Source organism: Triticum aestivum, chromosome 3D, assembly GCF_018294505.1.
Source record: "Triticum aestivum cultivar Chinese Spring chromosome 3D, IWGSC CS RefSeq v2.1, whole genome shotgun sequence".
NCBI lineage: Eukaryota > Viridiplantae > Streptophyta > Magnoliopsida > Poales > Poaceae > Triticum > Triticum aestivum.
Genome location: NC_057802.1, coordinates 611,332,054 through 611,345,463, shown reverse-complemented (window position 1 = coordinate 611,345,463; position 13,410 = coordinate 611,332,054). Strand labels below are relative to the sequence as shown.

Genomic DNA, 13,410 nt, shown 5'->3' with positions numbered 1-13,410 from the left:
ACGGTGGAAGACATAGTCCAAGGGTTTGAGGACCTGGAGATTGACAAACCTACACCCGAAGGGGAGAGCAGACTTGGAGATGTCAAGCGCCAGTTCATTCTATGGAAAAAGAAGTACATAGTGTTTCCAGGCGAGGCGCCAAGGCTAGCAAGTCCACCCCCCTCCGATGGTGGTGGTGGTGGTGGTGGCGGTGGTGGCGGTGGTGGTGGTCGTGGTGGTTCACCTACACCTCCTTCACGCCATTCGACGCCGTCCCCCGATCCACAACCTCCGGCGGGTACGACGCCCCCCAATCCTCCTCCGGCGGGTACGACGCCCCCCAATCCACCTCCGGCGAAGAAGCAGAAGCAGGCGGACAGCAAGGAAACCCGCTCCTGGACTATTAACCCGGACCCTTATGTACCTAAGACCACAAGGGTACCGGAGCCATCACTGAAGCCTCTCCTCCCAAGGCCTGGGGAACTTAGTGAAGCTGAAACCAAATTGGCCGCGTCTGCTGATTATGAGAAATGAAAGGCGGATATGAAGGCGATAAAAGAGCCTGAGCCCAAGCAAGTATTCACTGAGAAGCAAAAGAAGTGGGCTAAGGATTTTTTGACGACACCGTCCCAAGCCGAGCTGAATATGCCTGACGACTATGGACATGAACTTCGTAGGCAAGCAAAAATATTGAAGGAGGAGAAAGAAAAAAGTAAAAAAAGCGGGAAACAAGTTGACCAGCTCGGGATGCAGAAGAAACAATCGATCCCCCCGCTCATAGTGAAAGCCGGTCCGGAAGAGGACCCCGAGATCATAGCAGCTGCGGCAGCACTTGGATTGACTGTAGCGAGTGCCATGAAACAAGCGTCCGAGATGGGTTTGACTCTTCGTGCCTTCTTAGGCCTTGAGGATGCGCCAGTATGTGAGATAGCATTACAATATGTGCGGAATGGGCCTCTCGTCGAGCCTGCGCGGGAGAAGAGTCTACCGCCACAAATGCGAAATCTGCTACGTTGGTACAAGCAATTCATAACATGGGCCGACAAAGAATATATTTATGCGGATGTTACAGAGGAGCATCACACCAAACGGTACTCTGTACAAGTTCATATGAGTGAATTGTTCCAGCTGTTCAATCTGCGCGACCTCGACAAATCTATGCTGAGTTGCTACATTCTGTAAGTGATTTATTTCTACCTCATCTCGTTCTTCATTGCCTGCACTATATATATATATATATTGTCCTAACTATATTGTTGCGTACGCTATTATGCAGATTAAAGATTTGGGAATGCAAAATAAGAAACATCCATGATGTTGGGTTCATTGACCCACATATCGTTAATGGACATGTGTTACAATATCACCCCGAAGACGTGGAGAAAGACTTGTACAAGTTTCTTAGAAAGCATCAACTCAAAAGTCATATTCTATTTCCTTACCATTTTGGGTGAGTGTTTCTCTCTTGTGCCCATTCTCTTTTGTTTACTCCATGCATGGTATGTCTAATCGATGAGTTATGCATGACTGTGCATGTAACGTGTCCGCAGGTTCCACTGGATTCTGCTAAATATTGAACTTCACACCTCCAGAGTTCTAATCATGGACTCTATGGATTCGGATCCAAAGCGTTGGGCCGACATGAGAAAAATGCTGCAAAAGTAATTATTTTCAATCATTTGAGCTCTATATCGATCGGTCTCTTTCGTTCATTTCCTAATATCAAGTAACTAATAACTCCCTTGTTCATTTAATTTTCTTTGCCCTGTAGGGTTTGGAGACGGTTCTCAGAAGAAATTGTCGGTGAATTCAAACATGAGCTAGATTTCAGAAGGTTAGTTAATGTGGATAAGCAGCCACCGGGGACCAATCTATGTGGATACTATGTTTGTGAGAACATCCGGAGACTAACCTCTGAGCGGAAGGCATCGGATAGCGTGCGGAACGCGACGGATAACTTGCGGAGGAGGCTTAGTCCAGAAGCTCGCTTCCGACCAATTCAAGATGAATTAGCAGGATTTTTCTTGAGGGAAGTCATCAATCCTAAAGGACAACACTATACCGAGGACGCAGACATTTATATGCATACCCGAGATTGAAACTTGTTCGAAGTTGTATATGGTCCTCCATCCTAATTGTGTATGGAAACTTGTTCGAAGTTGTATATGGTCACCCGAGATTGAATATATATTATATATTCCTCTTGAATTCTTCTTGTTTGAAATTTCATATGCATGTATATATATAGTATTGTAGAATATGGGTACTGAAACTTCATCAAAATTAAAACAAAACACAAAATAAAATATAAAAGAAATAAAACACTACAAATTAAAAAGAAACCAGGTTTAGGGGGGCTAAAACCCTAAACCTGCGGACGAGGCCTTTAGTCCCGGTTAGCCACAAGAACCGGGACTAAAGGTCCTCCGCCATGACGGACCCCTGGCGGCCACGTGGACGGGCCTTTAGTCCCGGTCAGCCACGAGAACCGGGACTAAAGCCTTTAGTCGCGGTTCGTAAGTGGCGCGACTAAAGGGGGGGGTCTTTAGTCGCGCATATTTAGTCCCGGTTGCACAGCCGGGACTAAAGGCTGTTGCGAACCGGGACTAAAGGGCTTTTTTCTACCAGTGGACGTGACTAAACGGTTCTCTCCTGTTCTTCCGGCATGGCGTGTTGGGAAACATAGTAGAAAACAAAAAGAACCGCCCTATGAATCAAACTCCCAAGAGTACAGCGGAAGATGTGTTGGTGTAGCGTTGGTACAGATTCCTTACAACCTCCTAACCGCGAGAATTTTCTCTCACAATCTCTCTGCCGGCCGGTATCTCTGTGTGTGTTTGTGTGGGTGCGCATGAGTGAGAGGGAGGGCGGGCGAGAGAGGGGGAGGGGGAGAGGGGTTGAGGGAGAGGTTCCGGAAGTACTCGATACTCTCATAGTCTGTGAATTGAACATATCGTTACCACTTGCATAAAAATACTTATAACATTGTGACGATCAGATCTCGAAGTATATCATTTAGTTGGGTATGTCCATGTTCTGCCAACAATGTGTTTCATTATTGTTGGCATCCTTATTACTTTAAGAATGCTTTTTCGGTATTACTTTAAGAATGGCCATAATCAGGAAAATAAGATCCTCAACAACATATGAGCTAGTCTTAGAAAAGAGACTAGGTATCTACTTGGTGTTTATTATTCCACTCATGCGAATGGGTTTTTGTCCGAATCTCGTTTATATGCAGACTCGGGAACCAATGCAACTATAGCACAGAAAATAAACATTAATTACAAATTTATAAATAAATAATAACATTTATTATTATCTCTAGTGCATATTTTTCAATACGGTGGAAGTAGTCGGTCGCTGTCTTAGGATGGTCGAAGTTGTAAGGGCATCTCCACGCGGACCTTCAAGCCTCCCGCATACGTCTAGGCCAGACGTGTTGTGCCCTCCAACGCGGGCATGTATCTGTCCACGGGGCGGTCCGGGCGTACTTTTTCCCGCAAACCGGAGACAAAGTAGGGGGGCTTTGCGAGCGTACGGACCGCTGCCATGCCCACTCCTAGCCGCCCTGGCCCACCTGAAACACCCACATGCGCCCGCGCGCGTTCTCGCCCAGCGCTAGCTGCCCGCATTCGTGTCATCGGAGAGCTGCCGCTACGTATTGACGCCGGCACAGGACGGACACGACCTCTCACTGCCGGCATTGAAGCGGCGCAACGGCCGAGAGAGCGCCGCCCACTGCACGCCCGGCTGAACACGCCTCCTCGACGCATTCAAATGGCCGCAAGCTTCCAGCCTTCCTCTAGTAAACCCACGCATGTGCTGAGAAACCTACTCTGGCTCACGTCCGTTCACGAGCCGCCCGTCATTAAACATAATGCCAGTTGGCTTCGGCCGTCCGCCCACTATTTAAACCATGCCAGACGCCGGGCAAAAACCGCACCACACCCCGCTCCCATCTCCTCCTTGCACCATTTTTTTCCAAAATCTCCATGGCATCCACCAAGCTGGCGCGTCTTTCAGCAACTCACGGCTCCAAGCCAGCTCGCCGAGGAGCGGCAAGTTGCTCCAGGGCGGCACGTGGGGGAACACGATGGCACGGGCATTGTAGCTACCGTCGACGAAGCCGTGTCATACTGCTCCTCCCGTGCCTCCGACCACGCCATCCACCGTCAACGAACACGTAAACGCGCCCTACCGACGGAAAAAGAATTCGGCTTCACGGAGATCGATGAAACGGTGGCCATCACGTCCGCACTAGTCGCCATCATCGAAGAAGTAGAACATGGGAGGCCGCCGCCGCTTGGGTCCCATGAAGGTCGCCGCCTCGGCGATGCCGGCGCACACAACCTGTGTCTTTCCCGGTCACAGGCTACCGTCGTCCCCTTACCCTCCGGTTGAAGCACATCCGGGCGGTTCCACTACGATAAGCGGCGCCACCGAAGATGAGGAAGTGAGCTTCCTTTTGCGCTGAAGCATATACCTCTGGGGCTCACGGCAGTCCGATGAGCGAGATACCGGACATGGGGAAGACAATGGAGATCTGTCACGGCCGGCCATAGACTAGTCAAGGGTATCCTTGTCGTGGGAATTGATATCCGCCGGCACCGGCCGTAGACTAGTTTTACAACTTTTACCTTAGTTTGGTATAGTTTTAGTTAAAAAATGATAGAAATATAATGAATTTCTTCCGGTTTATATGAAATCGGCCGTGTTTGCACGAATGTCGTCCGATTAGTTCAAATAGTTGTTGGAATGTATGCGGCTAGTGTTGGATGGCGGCCTCCGTCATCAGTGTCCGTAGACTGATCCCCTGTCCATAAACAGATTCCCAAGCAAATTTGCAGTTCAGCGCTAGAGATGCCCTAATATGGCTGGTCTGCGGAAGGTCAAACCCTCTACTTGCTATGTCCATAGATACTAGTAGGAAACCTTTTCCCTTGACTTCCTGCATGCGGATGTTAAATTGATGGCTTTCAAATCGACATAATGAAGATGTTGGGATTTGACGCAAAAAGAAGAGCATTTTGAGGTAGCCCGAAGTTCATATCCTTCTAGTACAAGCACCTCTAGGGTGCCTTTGTACTATGTTATTAGAAACTCAATAACAAGTCTAGCAGCTTGACGTTTATCTCTCTTGCAGAACATAACCAACCCTTTTCCCTTTCGACGACAATCCTTCATTGCCATATGTGGCATTCCAAGCTTCCATCTCAGCCATTCCATCTTGCTCCTCGCCATCTTTGTCTCCTAAATAAACAAGACATTGGGGTCCGCCTCCTGCTTCTGTACATCCATAAGCCCACAAATTGTCGGGCCATTCCCACACCCCGACAGTTCCATGTGATTAGTCTCAGTTCTACTCGCATGGCTATTCAGACAATCCTGCATTCGTTTTTCTTACATGTTCTGCTACCCTATGATATGCGCTTCTTTGGTAAACCACCATCTAACATATCACATTGGTTGGTCCTTCACTCCTCTTGAAGCATACAACGACCCCTAGTGATTTAGAACTCGCTAGATTGTTAAACCACTACCATTCCCCCTCCCCCTCTTATCATCCACATTCTTCTATCCCTTCCCCTTCTCCTCCAGCTTGTCGCCACTGCCATTTTTATCCTCTGTTGCTCCCTTGTCCGGCCGTTATAGTATTTTCTGGCTTCCACCGGCACCGCTACCATTCTTCTCATCGCCCCTTCTCTCTGTCCTTACCCTCTTCATTTTCTCCCTTCGTTCAACATTCCCTTGGAACATGAGCTACCTTTTGTTCTTACTCGGTTAGTTCTCATCCATACCATTGCTCTGTCCATTTTTCAGTTTTAACGGGCTTGTCACCTAGTCCTCGCACTCTTTATTGTTTCCTTTCTTTCCCTCAACTGATAATTCTGTTGATTTTCCTCCATGAAGGTGCATCACTCCCATATTTACTGCCATTTCCCGACCATCCTTACCTCCTTCTCCATGATCATCCTAATTATCAGGTCCAGACCAATTCTCCTTCTCTCGTCATGCCCTTGCTCCCCTTTAACCTTTTCTTCTTTTGCAATCCCTATCCACATGTCCCATAATGCCACATGTGAAGCAAAAATCCAAAAAAAAAATCATACTAGAAATAGCACCAATTCTTTTCTTCCTCTTCTGGTTGTTTCCCATCCCTATCCATCTCCACTCTTCTCTTCTCCTCATCATCATCGTCCAGAAAATAAACCTTTCATCAGTGCTTCTACAACTTGTACGCGCATCTTGGCACGTAAGCACTTTCCCAACGTCGTTCCATCCTCTTTAGTGTCTACCTCAACTAGCTCCTCTATTTGCTCTGCAATAACCTCAGCCAATTCCTTACACATCATTCCGAGAGGCACATTGAAATTTCTCACCCAAATCGGGACAATGGCGAATGTGTATTCATCTGAGGTTTTAGCCGTGCCAAAATCATCAATGTCCAACAGCTCCTTGCCGAACGTCCATAGCCCGTCGTCCTATTCCTCTTCCCTGTCTATTGATGGGATAAGAACAAGAATCTATCCCCACCCCCATCTCCTTAACCTCCAATCTGCTTATCGGGCAACAGATTCTCCTCGGCGCTTATCCAAGATGAGTTTCCCCATAGTCTTGGCCACTCCCTGATCACTCTGTTGTGATCTCCTCCATGCCACCTTCACACTCTTCTTCTCCACCTCCGGTGGCTTCATCCTCCCCGGCATACCCGGCCCTCTACTCCCTCCATGTCTTCTCCTAGCAGCATATCACTCACCCTCTCCGATCAAGGACGAACCAGTGTACTACGACCACGCGCCCTAGGAACACCCACAAGGCATTTGCGCGGATTGGGAAACGACGATGTTTGGCCTGCTCTTGAGTGACACCCCTCACCCTGGCTAGACGACGATGGTGATCAGGCGGATTGGAAACCCTAGGCGGCGAGAGAGGAATGCACCGGCGACCGCCTCGGGATCGCCAGACCAAAACCCTAACCCATCACCCTAGGGACGGACCCCGAACGGCCACGTGGCTTGTTTTGGACCCCCTTGATGACAATCCGCCCACTGGCTTGGCTTGCAGGGGCAAAACGGGAATTAATCAGGAGAACCGTCGCAGCAGCCAGCAAGCAAGCCAAGCACCCCGCCCGCATCCTCCCTTCTCCACCCGTCCGTACATAAAGGGAGTAGCTCCCCGATTTCGAATTTCGAATTCCTCCTCCGCTCCGCTCCCAAACCCCGACCCCGGCCTCGCCCGCCCGCCCGCCCAGCGGCTCCAGATCCGGAACGGCGACCGGCGCACCCGCCGCCGATCGACCAGGCAAGAGCTGCTGTGCTCTCCACGCGGCTGCATTCCGGACGGGTGGGGTTTCTGGTTACCGGTAGCCGCGGCGCGACTGATTCGGCGCCGCCGCCGCCTCCGCGGGGGGCCCCGACTTCTAGGGTTTTGTCTTGCGGCGGGCGTGTCGTGCGTCGGTTCGATTGCAGGGGCGAGACGGCCGCGGTCGTCGGGGTGCGTTTGCTGCGGCGCGGGTTTGGGAATCTCGTCTGACTGACGCTTGCTGCTTACTGTTGACCGGCAGGGATCAGGGGTGAGGGGAGGGGATGGCGGAGGCGATCGAGCTGTACCGGCAGTCGGTGATCGGCGTGGCCCTCATCGAGACGCTGGACGAGATGGTGGCCAGCGGCGCGCTCAGCCCCGACCTCGCCATGGCCGTCGTCATGCAGTTCGACAAGGTCCCCCTTCCCTTCCACACGCTATCACTGCACTGGTTCCTCTCTGAAACTCATCCATCAACAACAAGCATCTATGTAGGTGGTGTTTTGATCCTGGTCTTGTTGTTGTTGTTGCTGTTTCAGTCCATCTGCCACGCGCTGGATAAGCATGTCGAGAGCAGGGCCACCTTCATGGTACCAACCGAATCCCCTACTTTCTTTCGTATATGTGCTACACATTCATCTCTGTTATTGTGATGTACTCCACTTACATACAGCTTTGTTTGAATTGAATAATTGATGCATGAGATGAGATACCTTGCTGCTGTTGCTACCTCTGTCAGTGTAGCTAGCTGTTATCCTGATGATGCAGATCAGACGCACATCTTTTATGCCTTGTATTTGATCTGATGCCATGTTTGATCCTGGAAATGAAGCCTGAACAAAAATGATCTGTGCTTAATAGCCAAATTATGGCAGTTGGTTAAACCATAATTTCGCGATAAGTTAACACATTCCAGGAGATTTGTTTGCTTTTGTCTGAAACATAGTACTATGTAACTATGCTCATGTTAATTGCTTAGTTTATGAGAGGCTAAACTGTCTGCAACATGCAAGTGTGTGGATTTTAATTTCCTGTCTTGTTCCTGACTTACATATGGACCTAGCTACTGGATGATTTCACTCTTAACTTACATAAGATAGTTTTTTTGCAATCGTTTCCAAGTAAGTAGTATCTGAATTTGTTTGCTGAGTTTTGGAGAACATACTGTATTCAAACCAAGAAATAATTCTGGAAACAGCACTCATTTTTTGCATGGCATGGCAAGCATGTAGGTGATGCTGCTTAATTATTTCAGAAAGCAATACTTCTACATGGCAATAGCTTCACTCAAATAGTTCTGCCTAGCTAGTATTTCCGTCAAATTCAGAATACTGTCTTCACAATATTGCAATCTGTAGTCATGTTTCCTTCCATACATTGATTTCATTCACATGCATGATTGTTTTCCTCTTGGCTGTGATTGTTTTCCCCTTCAAGGTGCCAACCGAATTCCCTACTTTCTTTCTTGTGTTAAGCATCCATCTCTCTGCTGTGATGTACCAAGCGAATAATGCTGAAATACCCTGCTGCAGTGTAGCTCTACTGATGATGCAGATCAGCTACAGATCTTTTATGCTTGTGTTTGATTTGATGCCATGTCGACTTGCGTGCTTAATTATGAAGTAAATTGCTCGGCGCAGTTATTTTCCAACCCACCACAGGGCTGGCGTTGTTCGTTTAGGAGCAGATTTATACTTCTCCTGGAAAAGAAAACTATACAAAAATGACCTGTGCTTGATAGCCAAATTATACATGGCAGTTGGTTAAACCATAATTTTGTGATAAGTTAACGCATTCCAGGAGATTTGTTTGCTTTTGTCTGAAACATAGTATGTAACTATGTGCTCGTGTTAATTGCATGGTATATGAAAGGGTAAACTGCCTGCAACATGCAAGTGTGTGGATTTTAATTTCCTGTCTTGTTCCTGACTTACATATGGACCTACTGGATGATTTCACTCTTCTTGACTTGCCATAGTTTCTTGCAATCGTTCCTAAGTAGTATTTGAATTTGTTTGCTGAGTTTTTTAGAACATACTGTATTCAAACCAAGAAGTAATTCTGGAAACAACACTCATTTCTGGCAAGCATGTAGCTGATGCTGTTTAATTATTTCAGAAAGCAATACTTCTACATGGCAATAGCTTCACTCAAATAATTCTGCCTAGCTACTAGCTAGTATTACCATCAAATTCAGAATACTGTCTTCACAATATTGTAATCTGTAGTCATGTTTCCATCCATAAATTGATTTCATTCACATGCATGATCGTTTTCCTCTTGGCTTGACAGGGCGGCAATCTGCACACCTACAGGTACTGCGACAGCATCTGGACTCTCAACCTGAGAAACACAACATTCATGAACGAGGAGATCGAAACAGTCCACCCCAAGGTGAAGATCGTGGCCTATGATATGAGAATGATTGAGGAGCCTGTAGAACCTATTACTTGCCAGCAGTGCCAGTAGTCCAGCCCCTTTAGCCATACTCCTCTTCATGACAGACAAGGCGCCACCCCAACCTAGACAGTCATCGGTATCGCTTATGGAATGATCCCACGAGCATCTAGTCGGCTTCCATTGTGCTAGACCGTAATGTTTGTGTAGTTATCATTTGCATCGCTTATGAACCGACCATATTGCTCTTTCATTCCGATAACATAACTTGTGGATGAGTAAAACTACGAACAGAATGGTGCATTTTGATTTTTGTCTAGCTATTCTTTGCCTCCATGTTTGTGGATGACAGAACTGTGAATCGAATGCGGTTGAATTTGACAAGTTCATTAAGATTCATGGCTGTTAGCACCTCTACATACAAAATCCTCCAGTCCAGATAAAACATGGAGGAAGAAAATATTCACAAGTTGAAAGTAAACATGGACTCCAAGGGCAGCTGTTGGGAGTGGAACTTGAGCTCGTTCTGGAACCTCTGTAGCACGAAGCGCTCCTCCTCCGTTATGAGAGTTGTCACGCTGCACTCCGACTTGGAGAACGGTTCTCTCCCGGTCCTTCCGGCACGGTGGAGGTAGTCGGTCGCCGTCTTAGGAAGGTCGAAGTTGTATATGTGGCTGGTCTGCGGAAGGTCAAACCCTCTGCTCGCTATATCTGTAGAAACTAGCAGGAAACCTTTTCCCTTGACTTCCTGCAGCGATACGGTAAATTGATGCACGCGTCTTCAATCAACATAATCAAGATGCTGGGGGTCTAGACAAAGAATTGAATGGGAGCACTTACAGTAAACGAGGTAGCCCGAGCGTTGAAATTCATGTCTTCTTCTAGTACAAGCACCTCCAGGGTGCCTTTATACTCTGTTCTCAGGAACTCGACAACACGTGTAGACGACGGAGGATTTCCAGCCCTTTTTGATTTCTCAGACTAAAAAGAATAGGTTGCAACGGTTATCAAACGGAGTACTGTTCTCAGACTAATACTAGTCGAGACTCATTTACTATCAGCATGAGTTCTAAGAACTTGGCAACACAGCAATTATAAACTAACCCAGAATTGTCACTTATATGAATATAGAAGTTTTCCGAGTGGAACTAATTTTAAGGCATAATAATAACACTATGGTTTTGAACAGGGCACTGATCACAGAACCAAGCCGCTACCATAGCAGAAACTGAACTATGATGGATATAGCACCTCGAAAACAGGTGAAAGGGTATCCCATGGTACATGAGCTATTTTACAATCGACTTGGCATGGCATAAAATGAATTAACATTACCTGCTGAGCGACAAATATAATCACCGACTTTGGTGCATCCCTCTCAAGCAAGGATAGCAAAACATGCAACCGTTCCTTCTTGCTGCAGATCTGTGCATTGGTTATGTTCTCGTAAGGATTGAGAATCAGAATGAGGTCAAAAAAGAACTTTCAGGAGTAAGGAGATTGGTTGTGCTTGTGCACTTAGTTGATCAGAAGATACTAGCTGTGGAGGGGAAGGTCCATGGAGAATAAGAGAGTACTCAGAATAAGAGGTCAGCCACGCCATGTAAAACGACTAAATTTTCTAGTAAGTGCCTTAGGTTGTGGGAGGAAAGGTAAGAGCAAATTCAAATGTACCATGCAGGAAATAAACTTTAAGATGACAGTGGTCATTAAAAGATATGCTCACCACATATGTGTGATGTAGGTGTGAAGGCATGGGCTGGACAGGGTTGACATGAACATGAACCACATCGCTCTGCACAAAGGTAAGACACACATGTGAAAACTAATATCTGTATCCATCTGAAGTTCAAAAGGCACAGCCATTCAGGCAGTAATGAGAATGCATATTCAAGGCACGTAGGCAAACAGTCACAATAGTCCATAACCGGTGAATGGATGCTGGATCAACCTTAGTCCATTTATGTTGCACGCAGTCATGCACAAAACGATTGTGCTGAGGTATGGATGCGCTAGCAAAGATGGTCTGACGGCTGGATGCTGCTGTTTAAGAATTTAGTATCTTGCGAAGGGAGTTCACTTGCTTCGATGATCCAAAAATGAAATCAACCTGACAAAACAAAAAAGTTTTATACATTAGCTAATCTGTTTCCAAACGAATAAGCATGGCATCATAGGAGATATGTAGACACTGCATAGGTAAACTTGGTTTGGGGCTGAAGAACGGAGCGGTCACCTCATCGATAACCAATATTTTGATTGACCCAAGACTGAAAGCACGCTTCTCAACCATCTGGCACAAGCTTGCAACAGTTGCTACAATTATTGCAGGTGGCTCTGCCTGAAAACAGGCCGACGTTGTTAGCAGGGAGATAGCACAACAGATAAAAGAAATGCAGATTACATTATACATAACGCTACAACAGACCAATATAAACATGGAAGGATCTTAAACGCCATCGACATGGGACTAGATCTAAAAATGTTTCTGCAACTACGCATGCATCGGCATTGACACAGAAATCCACCAAGGGATGATCGATCACTTGCCTTTAACCAGCTCTTCTGCCTCGTCAGCATCCCGCCGTCAAGCAAAGCCATGACGTTGCAAGTCTTGGCCACGAGAAGCCTGGCGACTTTGGTGACCTTGTGGGCGACGTCATACATACATACAAACAGCAACAGGCCAGTCAGACCTCTCGTCAGGCACGCGTGAGGCCGACGCAGCAGAGCAAAACATCAGCTACAGGACAACCTCACCTGGATGCGTCGGCACGATGACCAGCGCCTGCGCCGAGGACTGGCCGACGTATATCACCGAGAACACCGCCAGGAGGTAGGCCAGCGTCTTCCCTGAACCTGTCTGCACCCAGCCCCACAGTTGTAAACTGAGATCACATTCCCATTGTACAAAAGAAATCGACAGAGCTCGGCCACCTGGGCGTGGAGGATGCAGTCCAGGCCGGAGAGGAGCACCGGCAGGGACTGCTCCTGCACCTCGGTGGGTGAGACGTACCCGACGTCCTCAGCCCTGCAAAATACTGAACTTTCAGTGAGAAATTGATACCGAATGCAGGAAGGGGGAGGGGTTTCGGACGGGCTGCTGCCTCTGGAGGACGTGGTCGGGGACGCGGCCGGAGCAGACCTCGCGAACGGCGGCGGCGGTGGCGCGAAGCGGGCGGGGGCGGGAGCGCGACGCGACGCGAATGGAGCCAGGCGCGTGGCGCGGGGGCTGGAGCTTAGGGTGTTGGGGAGCGGACGGGCGCAGCTGGAGAGCGTCTCCGTGGACGCCGCCGCTGCCATGGGAGCAGCCCGGAGGCTGGCCGGCGGGGATTCCGAGAGCCGGCGAGCAGTGGCTGGTGGGGTGGGAGGGAAGTGGATGAGCCTGAGCTGGTTAGTGGGCCGGGCCGCAAGTAGAGTTGGGCCCAGAAATAGAAACAAAATGGTTATTCCAGGTTGCAGGCGAAATTTATATCTGCCTCGCCTAACTAAAAAAATGATCTTTTTAAACTATGTATGATGTTTTTTCAAATAATAAATCAAAAAATTAAATTTGGTGAAAAATATGACTGCATGGGTACCAGGCTGTACCATTTTATTTTATTTTACTAGGGATCAAGCCCTAATAAATCTAACATGATTACATATGAAATATCATACAAATCTCATCTACCTCCAGTATCACTACTAGGGAAAACCTTATACACAGAAATTTACCAGTAGCGCGGG

At 47.7% G+C, this 13,410-nt stretch overlaps 1 protein-coding gene and 1 pseudogene across 1 annotated transcript; one reads left to right on the top strand and one right to left on the bottom strand.

Moving 5' to 3' along the window:
* The first annotated feature begins 7,130 nt into the window (after positions 1–7,130).
* Positions 7,131–9,994, top strand: LOC123080978 (transcription initiation factor IIA subunit 2-like). Its single transcript, XM_044503939.1, has 3 exons — positions 7,131–7,700; positions 7,824–7,874; positions 9,577–9,994. The coding sequence occupies exons 1-3, from the start codon at positions 7,569–7,571 to the stop codon at positions 9,751–9,753; spliced, it is 360 nt and encodes a 119-aa protein (XP_044359874.1). The 5' UTR covers positions 7,131–7,568; the 3' UTR covers positions 9,754–9,994.
* Positions 9,985–13,067, bottom strand: LOC123080979 (DEAD-box ATP-dependent RNA helicase 58, chloroplastic-like; annotated as a pseudogene).
* Positions 13,068–13,410: the final 343 nt, after the last annotated feature.